Source organism: Primulina huaijiensis, chromosome 8 (genome assembly GCF_012295235.1).
Source record: "Primulina huaijiensis isolate GDHJ02 chromosome 8, ASM1229523v2, whole genome shotgun sequence".
In the NCBI taxonomy this organism is placed as follows: Eukaryota; Viridiplantae; Streptophyta; class Magnoliopsida; order Lamiales; family Gesneriaceae; genus Primulina; species Primulina huaijiensis.
Window position 1 is genome coordinate 17,644,963 of NC_133313.1, and position 14,434 is coordinate 17,659,396.

Consider the following 14,434-nt stretch of genomic DNA (forward strand, 5'->3'; position numbering starts at 1 on the left):
TTCAAAATTCAATGTCGTATTATAGTGAAAACATTTTAATCTAATTATTTTCTTATCACCCTTAATTCTTAATCTAGTTTTTTTTTTTGTATTTTTCTTATCTATCTAATATATTATACGAGACATATTCAGGGAGAACTTAATTTGGTGCTTTTCTTTTTCTAGCTTGTTTGTATGTATACACCAAAACGACCGTAAAGTGCCAACAACGACGAAATCTAAAGCAATCGTGCTCAAATAATGTGTTACACTATTCCATATTATCATTATATTATAAGTAAGTTTTTTGTGAGATCGATCAATCCGATATATTTTTAAAGTGAACGATAATATTTTTAGGATAAAAAATAATATTTTTTTCAAGAATCATATCAGACGAGAAATCCGTCTAATAAAATTGATACGTAAGACTGTTCGCATGAGTTTTTTTGTTATATTATATTACAAAAATCAAAAGTTAAATATAAATTAATAATACAAAATGTAATCATAATTTAATTTCTATTTAAAAGAATTATTGAAGAATTCTACGATAAATATATTATTTTGAAAATTTTTATTTAGAAAAATGTTAGAATAAAAAGGTGATAAAACTCGTATCGTATCGCAAACAAGGAAGTAAGAGAGCGGTTAACCAATGCGATATAGGAGCTGCTGGGGTGAGGGCTGCTTCTGTGATTGAAATTTGATCAAACTCTCACCTGTTTCTTCTTCAACCTAGCCCCTCTTTTTCGTTCGATCACTGAACCCTAATTGATATAATCTAATTCGCAAATTAAGGCACACTAAAATAAAATATAGGGGAAACGAAAGGAATATATTTGAGAATTAGTTCAAAATTTTATTTACATAAGCTAATGGCTGAATCGGTGGAGCTGCCGGGCCGACTCGCTATTCTTCCGTTTAGAAACAAAGTTTTATTGCCCGGAGCAATAATTCGTATTAGCTGCACTTCTCCTAGCAGGTGTTTTGAATTTTTTTGTCTTGCAATTTTTTTTTGTTGAAATTCTGTTCCCAGGCAAATTTGTATGTTTTGAATTGAAATGATTTGTTTTCTTAGAGTATGAAAGCAATATGTTATTTTTGCATGATAACAGTTTGAAGTTAATGGAAGTTATTTTGCGTTAATGAATATGCTAGTGTGAAATTGGTGGAACAAGAGTTGTGGCAGAGAGAAGAGAAAGGATTAATAGGCATTCTGCCGGTTCGTTATGTTGCGGAGGTCCCCAATGCTGGCCCCATGCCGTCGCCAGGTTAGTAGTAGCACTCGCTCACCAAATTGGATGTTATTTTTGTGTATGTAAAATGTGAAAACTGAAAAAAGTGAGTCGAATGTAACCGGAGTAGTAATAGGAGTTGTGATGTCTGATGAGTCATTTTGGAATTGTATTTTTTAAGGCGTTGGAACTAACTTGAGTGAGAGAAGCTCAAAAGTTCAAGAGGAAACAGCTGATATCTTCCCTAAACATGGTGGCAAGAATCAACAAGAAGTTATTCACTGGCATAACAGGTATTTATTTATATATGATGAAGCTAAATTTTGTTAGTATTCTGAGTGTTTGAATATTGGAGATTATATACCTGTGTTTTATGGTTTTCTTCCAGGGGAGTTGCTGCCCGAGCTTTACATCTGTCAAGAGGAGTGGAGAAACCAAGTGGCAGGGTCACCTACACTGTAGTGCTTGAAGGCTTGTGCAGATTTAGTGTGCAGGAGCTTAGCACAAGAGGGACATACTACACTGCTCGGATCACTTCCCTCGATGCGACAAAAGCTGGTAAACAATGAGCAAACTTCGTATTTTTTACTTAGGTTAATCGTGGATATTGGTAACTTTGGACCAAAGGCAGTCAATAAATGTTGCTCTGGCCAAACAATAATTCCTAATGTTAGGAAGTACAATCCATGTTGCGCTGGGTATTGTGCATTAAGTATACATAAACAATCCCGTCTTAATTAATGAGGAAATTCGATGGTTTCGCTGCAATTCCTTGGGCTCCCGAGATCATGCTATTGGAAAAAAATAATTTAATTTATCCCACGCACCTGTAAGTTTATCGCTTTTAAAAAAAATTTTACGTAATTGATCGCATTCACGGGATTATATCATACCTCACAATTCTGTAATCATGAGTCCATAATCCTTAAAACTTTAAACTATGAACCAGTGAACTTAAATCAACATGGTCTTACAAAGATCATGACCTCAATTGAAGTTCTTCTTTCGTTTCTTTATTTTTCTTCAAATTTTGGGGTACAGACACCACAAGGAATTACCATATGAACATCCATGCTAGTCAATGATTACATTTATATGATGAGGTTGCCGGAATATCGCCTTGGAAGACGTGAGGGTGGTGTGAACGAGAGGGAGCAAACATTTTGCGTGAATCTATTAAGTTTTTGCATGATTTTTTTGGTAATTCTACATGTAATCTTAATATGTTATGAGTTTCAAATAAACATTGAACTTTTCCATGCCAAGTTCATCTATAATAATGAATATAAACAATTACTTGAACATTTTAAACCCGTCTAGTAAAATCATGCAATCCTAGTTCATCAATCGAATTGTTATTGCAGATGAGCAACCCTTACTCATTATTACAAGTTTAATACTGCCTGTCGTCATAATGGGAACTACTGATTTGAAAAGTGCTCTAACTTGGAGGCTTTCTCAAAAGAGAACCTTACAAGTTTGGAATCCCCTTTTGAAGAAATTCACAATCCTATTTTGTCGGACACATTTTCATATATCCTTAAATTCAACTCTTTCAAAACCCTCTTTTAATTTTCAGTGCAACCCACAACTAGTTCAGTGTGATCTTTAACATTCTATGGGATATAGTAATTTAAGAATATTTATTTACTCGTGATGCATGGATAAACGAACATAAGATGCCAAATATATGACTTATTATTAACTGTAAATAAAGAAAATTGGGAATATATCTTTTTATTTTTTTTTTTATAGTAAACAAACTTTATTATGATATTGGATAAGGATAAATCCTTAAAGCACTACTCTATGACACCATCACTTGGTTTCATGACCATAAAAATTTCCAGTCACTAACTACATCTGATATACATAGGTGATTGTACTCTGGCAATTGCGTCATCCAGTTGGCAACTCTGAGCTTTATCTTCTCCCAAACTTGTTCTGCAGACTCCGACACATCTTCAAATATTCTGTGATTTCTTTCCAACCATATTGACCAAAATGTGCAATGGGCTATCGCATACCAGACTCGGGATGACTTTCTTCCACTGTGATACCCCGGTTCAATAATGAATAGATCTTGAGCCTTCCTTGGAAATGCCCACTGAAATCCCAGCTCTTTTAAGGCTTTCATCCAAATAGCACCGGAAAAAGAGCAATGTAGGAGTAAATGATCTTGATTTTCCTCTTGCTTTCCGCATAGACAACACCAATGCGGGCTTAATACGCAGCCATCTTCTTTGCACTGATTCACATGTCGGTAATTTCCCTGGGGTCACGATCCATGAGAAAATTCGAACTTTTTGTGGGACGTGTACTTTCCAGATATTACAAAAATATGAGAATAATGGGAAATCTGATAATGGAAAGAAGGAATTGTAAAAAGATCTCACAGAGAACAAACCGGAATTATCTCCGTCCCAAACTCTAAAATCCTCGATCCTAGACTCTAATCTTACCCTCTCTAATACTCCTAAAAGAGAAGTGAACTCAAGTAGCTCAACGTCATTTAAATCTCGTCTAAACCTCACATCCCAACTGAAAGAGTGACTGTCACTGCTGTCGACAAAATCTACGAAGTTGCGAATAGGTTTATTAGTTGAAATGCATATCTGAAACAAGGATTGAAAACGGTCTTTGAACGAGAAATCCCCCTCCCAAACATCCTCCCAAAAGCGAATGATATTACCTTGTTTGGGTACCGCCCTTATGAGTTGATGAAAAGCCGGATAAGAACGAGAGATACATTTCCTTTGCAATGTAAATTGAACCTGGATGTGTTTCTCAAAAAATGGAATCAAAACCATTTTTCTGTTTTAGTTCCATAATCAGGATCAAATTCAATGACTTGCAATTTGGTTCTGGTTTTTAAAAATTAGAAACCAGAATCGAAATTTAATATAGAATTGCATGGAACTGAGAAGTCCATCTTAAGTTTTATATTTCCAGTATACATGGATAATTAATTTATATAGTTCCACTTTTAATTGGGACCGAATCATTGGTTTCAGAATCACAACCACTGATTTTGGAACCATAGTCAAGCCCTTGAACTCCGTCTTAGATAGTTTGTAGTATTAATAAAAAAAAATTCCCTCGCTTTTGGTATTTTTCTTTACCTTTTTTAATAATGGAGATTTAGGGACAGAAAAAGCTTGTTAGACTTTATTTAAAAGAGATTGCCATTCTTGGCATATTTTCTCTCATTTAATATACTATGTATTTGCTAAATGTTGATTTAACCTTTCAGTAAATGCACCAGTGCTCTTTGGCTTTATCTAGGATTTTTGGTTAATTTGTCTAACACATTTAACTGTATATTCTGTCCTTACGAATTTTTAGATATAACTGCATTTTTTGGGTATATGTTGTTTATATGCCACACAAATTTGGCAAAGTATTTTCTTAAGTCAAATCTATGTCCAAAGTATTTACTCAAGCTATGAATCTTTGATACAATGCATATGTAGATTTTAAAGGAGTTTGTTTACTCCAAATCCCTATGATATGTGTGCTTATAAATAGAAAGGATGGGTTATTTTCATAAACAACTCAATAATATATGTAATACTTGCATCAGATTTTTGGTGAACTAGTTCAGGACAGGTTCTAAAAACTAGTCGGGGATTTTATACTTCATCCACTGATTTTGCCTGTCTTTGACTAGCTCCGCTCAACTTTGGCCTCATATGTTCCAGACTGGACTCTGAACTTTTAAATGCAATAGTTCCTTGAGCCTCTAGTGAAGAGTTCTGGAATGTTCTGAAGGCGGCTGTTTTTGTCAGTTTTTTTCTTCTTATGGTTATTGTGATAGTACAGTAATTTAAGGCAAGTACTAAAACTTTAGTACAGTTTCTAAAAAACTCCAAAAAAATGTGTGAACTGAGTGTTCCCATTTTAATGATATATGGTGAATTTGTTACAAAATTGAAGGCGGGGTTACGTTTTTGGCAAGTAGAGAATCATTAAGTTTGGATTTGAGGAATTATCTTGCGGAAAGAGATCAGAATACTATGCATTGGAGTGCTGGGTCCTAAAAATCATTTGACTTATCTTATCATGGACAGTGGACTTGAGTAAGCATTTGCAGGAGTCCGAAATACTGTGGGTAGAACTTAGTTGTGACATGCCTTTTTATCTGTTTATCATAGAGGGAATTTACATTAACTGTATTTGGTAATGTCCAATGGCAAATGCAAGATAATTCTGGCATGAAGGCTTGTGTTCACTTTTTTATTAACCGATAATATTCTCAAACTCGGGTTATCCCTTTTGAGTTGATGAAATATTTGTAACCCTTTTAACTCTTTATCTTAATCTTTATTTTCCTAAATGTTCTTTACGCATTTTCGGGGCAAATGGGGTGAAAGGGTACTGAATAGAGTTTGAGGGCTAAAAAGTTTGTTGGACCACAATGAAATCCTTCATAAACGCATGGGAAGAAGGAAAGGAACTGAATGGCTTAATTTAATTTTACCTTTTATTATATCCGCTTTCCTTGCTTCCCACAGGTATGAATTAATGAATTTGGAAGTTTGACACACGTTTCCGTCCTTTGACACAGGCTGAAAAGAATTAACTGAATTCTATATCTATTCTTGCATAAACAGTTGCACTTCAGATTCTGACCTAAGTTATATTGTTTTTCTTATGCTCATTAAGTTTTACTTTACTGCTCTTTGGACATCATCTTTGATTTATTGACTGCTTTAATGTTCTTTTATAATCTTATAGAGATGGATCAAGTGGAACAAGATCCAGATTTTATAGCGCTATCTAGACAATTCAAGGCCACTGCGATGGAACTTATCTCTATTCTCGAGCAGGTTGGTTATGTGAAAGACATAAGCGTTTGTGGAGGAATTCCTGTGTTGGAAATGGACATACGTTTCAGTGTTTTTCCATTGTAGTATTTCTTATTTTTCATCTGATCCTTGTTTGATTTCTGCTTTTAGAAACAAAAAACTGGTGGCAGGACTAAAATTCTCCTGGAAACAGTCCCCGTGCACAAACTGGCAGATATATTTGTTGCAAGCTTCGAGATTAGCTTTGAAGAACAGCTATCCACTTTAGATTCCGTGGATATTAAAGTGAGGCTAGCAAAAGCAACAGAATTAGTTGATAGGCATTTACAGGTCTGTAGAATTCATCTTCTGGCTTTGTACATCAGTACTGATCATGTACAGTTAAGAGACATGCTATAACTGCTTCCTGCAGTCTATTCGAGTAGCGGAGAAGATTACACAAAAGGTCGAGGGACAGTTGTCAAAGTCACAGAAAGAATTTCTCCTTCGTCAACAGGTTTTTCTTACTATATGTATTTCATACGAAGGATTATAGTGATTCCTTTTAAAATAAACCATGAGAAAGCTCCTTGGCATGCAGAACTGTCTTTGTGAGATAAAATGTATTTAGGCATTCAACTATAGTTATTAGAGGCGCCTGCATGCATTCGCATAACATAGTGCTTGTGTTTGTATTTTGAACTTAAAAATCTACCTATCTTGTTTACTTTTGGCTCTCTCAAGGTCAAATATTTGAAACAACTGAGGCAAAAGAATTTTCCTTGGTTTCCGCTTATAAAGTTGCCAGCTAGTCCTGTACTTGCTTCATGTGAAATATTCAATTGATTCCATTTTTATACTAATGTTCGGGCTTGACCTTTTTCCGTGGTTTGCAAAAACCATTTGTTTTTACTTGCAGTAACTTATTAGAAAGAAGAAAAGTTATAACTGACTTCACCATCTAGTTCTCATGATTAATTTATAAATTGTCTTGTAAATTTCAGTGTTCTAAATATCCCTCTAGGCGGTGCCTAGGCGCTAGGCGTCGGCCGACCGCACCAGAAAAGTGCTAGTCGGCCAGCCTAGGTGGCCTTAGGGTGGTAGATCAGGAAAGTAGTTTGGTTAAGACCAATTTTACCTATTATAACCATGGCGGTGGCCGTATTCCAGAGTTTCCAAGATTTCAAAGTGATGGAGAATAGCGAATATTCTAGGCATTATGAGATTTGAGAGGAGATGCCAACGATTAGAAACAATGGTTCTCATCTAGGGTTAGAAAATGCTAATATATAAAGGCCCAGTTAATGGGCTTGTAATGAGACATGCCCATTGACTTAAAAATGGGCTGATCTATTGACTTAAAAATGGGTCTCTCGACTAAAATGAGCCTCTTAATTAAAATGTTCATCTAATAACTAAAATTTCAAAAATTACTCCTATTTTTTAACATGTCTAGCCGCGCTTAGGTGGGCGTCTAGTCCCCGCCTAGGAACTGATCTTAGGCGGATCTGACACCCGACTAACGCCTAACGAATTTTTGAACCTTGGCAAATTCTAATGGTATTCCTACACCTTCTTACTTATTGTATGTGTAAGATGAGGGCTATAAAGGAAGAGCTTGGTGATAACGACGATGATGAGGATGATGTGGCCACACTAGAGAGAAAATTGCAAGATGTCGGGATGCCTGCAAACATCTGGAAATATGCTCAAAGAGAATTACGGTACCGTACTTCATTACCAATCACTTTGATAGATCTCAAAGAGCAGTGATAGTGGATTTAAATATTTCATCTAAATTATGTTGAAACTATAGTAGAAATATTCATACATCAATACTTGTGTTAAGCTATCAAATCGTCGAACATTTGATGTAATCGTTAGTCACTCAAAAATCAAAATGATGATTGACTTCATGTACTGTAGCAAAAGAGCATTGACACATAGGAACTACATCTTCTATTGAGACATAATTTTTTGATACTCATACTTTAAGGTGAAGATAAGTCATATTTTGTTAATCTTATGCCAAAGTTCGCAAAGCTATATCTGCCAAACTATTTTGTGAGATATGACATTGTTGTCTGTTATACAACCCATAGTTTGGACTTCTTCTTGCTCTTGGTTCAGAATTCGAAATCTGGTGGAGCACTTTTTTCATTTTCGAATTAATTTTTGTACAGGAGACTTAAAAAAATGCAGCCACAACAACCTGGATATAACAGCTCTCGTGCATATTTGGAGCTTCTTGCTGACCTTCCCTGGCAAAAAGCCAGCGAAGAACAGGAATTGGATTTGAAGGCAGCAAAAGAGCGTCTCGACAGTGACCACTATGGTTTAGTAAAAGTCAAGCAGCGCATAATTGAATATCTAGCTGTTCGGAAGGTTGACCTCTAGTTCGGATTTTATTCTTGATATTTTTCAATATTGCAAATGTTAATCCAACTGAATCTGTCTGAAACATGTCACACAGCTCAAACCAGACGCAAGGGGCCCGGTGTTGTGCTTTGTTGGTCCACCAGGTGTAGGAAAGACATCTTTAGCCTCGTCAATTGCTACTGCTTTGGGCAGAAAATTTGTTCGCATATCACTTGGTGGCGTCAAAGATGAGGCTGACATTAGAGGCCACCGGCGAACATATGTTGGAAGCATGCCTGGACGTCTTATTGATGGGCTGAAGGTGAGAAGGGATCATATCGAATCTTTCCTTGATGTTCACTTGATAAGATTAAAAGCATTGGGGTATTCGTTTTTACAATAATATGCTATTGGTAAAATGAGGTGAGACGTATATGACTTGTCCTTTTGCGGGGCTTTGACCTTTCATTTGTGGCTCTGGGTGGGATTTTAGTTGATATTTGTCCACCTTTTCATATTAGAGATTTTTTTGGTGCTACAGCACATGAGTGGATTCTATGAGGTAAAATTAAATTTGTTATGCAAACTATCTACAATGATCATGATTTAAATTTGGTCTTTTTCTCAACAATTTATGAATGATTGTCATTGGACTTCTAATTGTTTTGGTTTGGGATTGTGGTGGGCAAGAAAGAACACCAAATTAAATAAGAGTAATATTTCATCGAGATGAAAATAATCTTATGTCTGTATATTTTTTCATCCCGAGTTTGGTTGCATTTGCATATTTCACAGATTCTTTTCTTGATGAAATTAATATATCTTTTTTTATTTTCCAGAAAGTTGGTGTTTGCAATCCTGTTATGCTTCTGGATGAGATTGACAAAACAGGTTCCGATGTCCGGGGTGATCCAGCTTCAGCGCTGCTTGAGGTCCTTGATCCCGAACAGAACAAAACTTTCAATGATCAGTATCCTTACACTAGTCATGTTTGGCTGACTATGTTAAAGTACTTGGATAGTAAAAAACTGCTTTAATTTTCTCATCTACTTCATAGGGAATTCAGCTATGAAGATATGGTTGTGATGAAGTCATAAAACCTGATAAATTCGTACAGAACTTATGGGAAATTTGGACACAGATTTTATTTAATATTTCTTTTCTTTCATTATAAGCTGCTCAGGCATAGAAATGCCTCATTAAGAATATGAAGTTAAAAAGATATGAATTTGAGTTAAAAAGATATGAATTTGAGTTGCAGAATCATGAAAAAATTTCTTGTGCCACGGAAATATGAAACAATGCCTGTGCATGCTTTTGTTCTTTCATTACATGTTTATACGTTGAATATATCATCAGTCTTGTGCCAAAGTTATCGAAAAATAAAAATAGGTGATCCTTGATTGAAGTTTTTAGCTATTTGAATGTTCCATTTGACCTTTCGAAGGTTATATTTGTGGCTACTGCAAACAGGATGCAGCCTATTCCTCCGCCACTCTTAGACAGGATGGAAGTCATTGAGCTGCCTGGATATACCCCTGAAGAAAAGCTTCGAATAGCAACCCGACATTTAATTCCGCGTGTACTTGATCAACATGGACTGAGCTATGATTTTCTACAAGTTCCAGAGGTATGGTAGTCACTAGTCATTATGCACTTGTTCCATTGTATGATGATTCCTCGTATAGAAATATGATTGATACCTGTTGTAAACTGCCATGATGCATATATGTTTTGGTTTGCGTTGTAAGTTTGGCTTGTGCATGTTATCTTGTGGTCTAGTTTAGTCCTTTTTTGTGAGCATAATTTTGTATGTTTGAATACAATTTCCTGCATCTCCCCTAGCTTATCTGTATCATATCTAGTCATATATTACATTTTTTTTTTAACTTTTTCGATTTGATTTTTTAATTATTTAGCTTAATTAGTACCTGGCTTACGTGCTTGTAAACGTGAAAATAGGTGTTGTCTCTAACCCATAGGTCATTTTATTAGCTTGAGGATTTGAGTCCGGCACACCACATCATCAATTTGAGTAGATAACGATGCTGCGGTGTGCTTTGGTGGCCCCCTCTTTCAGGGTTGACGTTTGCTCTATTATTAATTATATAATTAAGTAGTCTTATTCGTATGACTATCACAAGTAAGTTCAAGCTTACGAAGTGCCTCCTGTTCAACAGTTTCATCATTGGCTAGTCATTTTGTCAGATTATCGAAAACTAATGGACTTAAGCCGTACTGGTTCCTTGTTTTTATGGTAGGCCATGGTGGAACTTGTCATTCAAAGGTACACTAGGGAAGCTGGTGTCCGCAATCTGGAGAGAAATTTGGCTGCCCTAGCTCGTGCAGCTGCCGTTAAAGTTGCCGAACAAGATCCTGTTGTGCCACTTAGCAAAGATGTCCAGCGGCTGGCTTCGCCTATATTGGAGGGTGGACTTTCTGATGAGGCTGAAGTAGAAATGGAAGTTATTCCTATGGATGTCAACAATCATGATATCTCAAATGCATGCCGTATGACCTCACCTTTGGTTGCGGATGAAGCTATGTTGGAAAAAGTTCTCGGAGTAAGTAGTATTTTCTTTAAAATAAATGATAATTAATAGAATCCCAAAAACCCAATTGATCTCGTAACTTTGATTGCTTTGTAAGGGATATTTGGGTTCTGTTAGACATCGGTTGTTCCTCTTTTCTTGTTGCTGCATTTCTCATCATCTGTCATGACTTACAGTATGACTTATATATCGTTTATGCTGTTTACTAGCCACCAAGATATGATGATAGAGAAACTGCTGACCGAGTCGCAACTCCTGGGATATCTGTTGGACTTGTTTGGACAGCCGTTGGTGGGGAGGTTCAATTTGTTGAGGCTACTGCGCTGGTAGGAAAAGGTGATTTGCATCTGACCGGGCAACTTGGGGATGTAATTAAAGAATCGGCACAAATTGCATTGACGTGGGTAATAATTTTCACTCTTTCACAGTTTCACAGCACATATGGTTTTATGTAGTTATAAATAATATGCTTGTCTCGAGTCTTAGTAAAGTAGAAATGAGGTTTAGGATGCTGCAAGAGTTGGAATTTGCTATCTAAAATATATTGTCGTAATTCCAACTCTTAATGTACAGTAGAATTCACTAGAAAGTTGTGTGGGTGTCACCTAGCAATTTTTTTGCTCGGTATTTTGTCAAATTTTGAGTGATTAGGCGGGGATATGATTCCCATATTCATATTTGTTGGAACTAGCAAATTCACAATGAAGCAATAGTTGACTAGTCACTTTTAAGCATTATTCCCTCCGGCTGCTCTATTTTAGTTAAAAATATTAATCTTCTGATTTCTTTTGTTGCTTAAATTCCTCTGGTACAATTTGATGTGGGGCGCCATTTAATTATGTGGAAAACAAAAGGATAAAGGTCGTCTCATAGTTCATATGTGTTTGTAGGCTTTATGGTTCTCTCTATTCATGTACACAGGTAAGAGCAAGAGCAACTGAACTCAATCTGGCTGCTGCTAAAGATTCTAATCTCCTTGAAGGTCGAGACATTCATATACATTTTCCTGCTGGGGCTGTCCCAAAGGATGGACCTTCAGCTGGTGTAACTCTTGTAACCTCATTGGTTTCACTATTCAGTCAGCGAAGAGTTAGAGCAGATACAGCAATGACTGGGGAGATGACTTTAAGGGGTTTAGTCTTACCTGTCGGTGGCATCAAGGACAAGGTATATTTTTTGGAGATTTTACACAGTAAATTTTATGTCACATTTGTGAGATTTTACATTTTAGTTTACAAATATGAACTATTATTTTGCAGACCTAATAATTTTCAGTGATGAGTATTGATTTGATGCTAGATAAACTTCATCTGTCTTAGATAAGGGTGGAAACGGGATCAAATCAAGGTTAAATGAGGCTCTTCAGAGATGGGATCAGCAAAAATATATTGGCTCGAAATGAGTGTCCAAATTTTATTTTTTTTCCCTCAAACCATATAAGCATTCTGTCTAGCATAGCCATTGTTTTTCCACTGATCACATTATTATCCATAATAATGTGCTATATTTTGTGTTTTCTTGAATGCTCTTTGTTTGAAATGAATATTTAACAAAACATTGTATCCTCTATATCCTATAGATGTACTAGATGAGATAAATAAGCTCATTTCGTCTTGTGTTCATTTTTCATTGACTTCAAGTAAGAATTGGGTTTGCCACCATGTAAATTGCTTATTATTGTCCACTCGACAGGTTCTAGCGGCCCACAGATATGGGATCAAAAGAGTTATTCTACCAGAGAGGAACTTGAAAGACTTGGTGGAGGTACCATCAGCCGTGCTCTCTTGTTTGGAGGTAAATTTTGCTCAATACAGTTTTATGTTTTGTAATTGTGTCTTGACTTTGGGAAATTATGAGTTTAGATGTTTAGTTATAAACAATATGTATCGAATTTCATCTAAATAATAATCTTATTTTGGTTAGTCGAAAATTAGAAGTGAGTTGAGAGACTCCCGAGTATTTTGGTTAAGTAAAAATTCAACTCGAGGTTGGTTGTGACCGAGCTAGAGAGGTTGATTATTAGGTTGCGTTGGGTCGATTTCGGCATTTTTTACTGGTACTTGAGCGTTGATCTACCATATTAGTTTTTTAAAAATATTTTTGATGTAATTAAACTTACCATTTTGTCTTTGATTCTTTTAAAATTGAATGTTTTGAATCTTAGTTTATAAAGACTGGATAGTATTTTGGTAACTGATTTGTCCAATCTCAAGCTCAACTCAATCTTGAAAAGATAAAGCTAATCAAAGTCGAGCTTGAGTGACTCTGCTCCTGCACGTTCGCTAATTGGTTTGAGTTTGAGCTCTCGATAAGAGGGTTACTAGAAAGGGACTAGCAGGGGAATTGTCCCGTTCTCAAACCGAAAAAAGTGGTGTTGATAATTATATGTAAAATTTTTTAACAGATTCAAGTTTAGTTCCTAAATTGACCTAAATTGTATAGGTGTGGTTTATATTCTTATGTATCTTGTTGCAACAGATACTGCCTGCAAAGCAAATGGAGGATGTGTTGGAACAAGCTTTCGTGGGTGGTTGCCCATGGAAACTGCATTCAAAATTATGATAGCCCTCGATATCAAGTTTATTTATAGCCCTGATTCTCTTGAGACCATAAGCTTCGTGGAGATTGAAAAAAAGTGACTTTATATACCGGTTGACCAAAGCGATACGATCAAGTGTATAGCATGTATAGCAATATTCTCGATGTTAGTAACCTATCAATTAATGCATATGGAGGATTTAACAAGCAAGTCTCGTGCAGCTGCTTGATTTAAGTCCTAAGATGTCAACTACTCCAATCCAGTACTGGAAACCTTGTTTTCCACTGTTTCTCAATGTGGATATTTGGCTCTGAGCGGACAACTTATTCTCCAAAGCATAGTTTGGTACATATATGATTATGATATGATGTGTATGATATATAGTACAAGGATAAGTTAAAAATAAGTAACATGATAGGATATAATATTGAATGTTTTGTACGATTTTAGTAAAAGATTAAATTTGTTTGTTGGGCTATAATGACAATATAAAATTTGATTTTTGCATTGTTATCAAGATTTTTTGCACATGCCGATAGGGCGGATGTTTGGGTTCTAGTATCGAGTACCAGGTCGGTTTTTTCAAAATGTCTGGTTCGGGTTTGTACTCGAACCGATTTTTCGTTCTCGAGTTGATGTAGGACATTAATATGTCGAATAATGTTTTTTTAGGTTTAGATTTTTATATAATTAATAAATAAATAATACTGAAAAATCATAAGGAAATAAAAAAGAAAAATCATCAAATATTACTCGAAATTTTTTGTATTTAAAAAACATCTGACCATTTTTATTGAAAATGTTTTCAACTTTTTGAGAAAAATGTAAAAAACCTCAACAATTTTGGGCCAAGTTAGGATACTCGAAATTACCCGAACTTGTAATACTCAAACCGAAGTCTACCCTTTAGATTTCAAAACTTACTTTTTTGGATAAAAAACAAAATTTAAAACCTTTTTTTTATCTTGCACACACTAATGC

At 35.5% G+C, this 14,434-nt stretch overlaps 1 protein-coding gene across 2 annotated transcripts; it reads left to right on the plus strand.

Moving 5' to 3' along the window:
- Window positions 1-618: 618 nt before the first annotated feature.
- On the plus strand, window positions 619-13,527 carry LOC140982518 (lon protease homolog 2, peroxisomal-like). 2 transcript variants are annotated; one of them, XR_012176297.1, is made up of 18 exons: window positions 619-964; window positions 1,141-1,253; window positions 1,399-1,510; window positions 1,606-1,775; window positions 5,955-6,046; window positions 6,176-6,355; window positions 6,438-6,521; window positions 7,601-7,728; window positions 8,188-8,389; window positions 8,478-8,684; window positions 9,202-9,332; window positions 9,779-9,992; window positions 10,624-10,926; window positions 11,124-11,318; window positions 11,836-11,896; window positions 11,994-12,081; window positions 12,607-12,708; window positions 13,393-13,527. XR_012176297.1 is itself a non-coding variant. In XM_073449057.1 (17 exons), the coding sequence occupies exons 1-17, from the start codon at window positions 858-860 to the stop codon at window positions 13,474-13,476; spliced, it is 2,670 nt and encodes an 889-aa protein (XP_073305158.1). In that variant the 5' UTR covers window positions 619-857; the 3' UTR covers window positions 13,477-13,527. The 2 variants fall into 2 exon arrangements, 1 of the variants encoding a protein (XP_073305158.1); XM_073449057.1 differs by having other exon boundaries at window positions 11,836-12,081.
- The last annotated feature ends 907 nt before the right edge of the window (window positions 13,528-14,434 follow it).

What these genes read in the sequence shown, in the direction of transcription:
- LOC140982518 (XM_073449057.1), top strand. Translation starts at nt 858, where the DNA reads ATGGCTGAATCGGTGGAGCTGCCGGGCCGACTCGCTATTCTTCCGTTT. An exon ending in AATTTCTCCTTCGTCAACAG is followed by an intron (nt 6,522 to 7,600) that starts GTTTTTCTTACT and finishes TGTATGTGTAAG; the next exon opens with ATGAGGGCTATAAAGGAAGA. An exon ending in AATATCTAGCTGTTCGGAAG is followed by an intron (nt 8,390 to 8,477) that starts GTTGACCTCTAG and finishes CATGTCACACAG; the next exon opens with CTCAAACCAGACGCAAGGGG.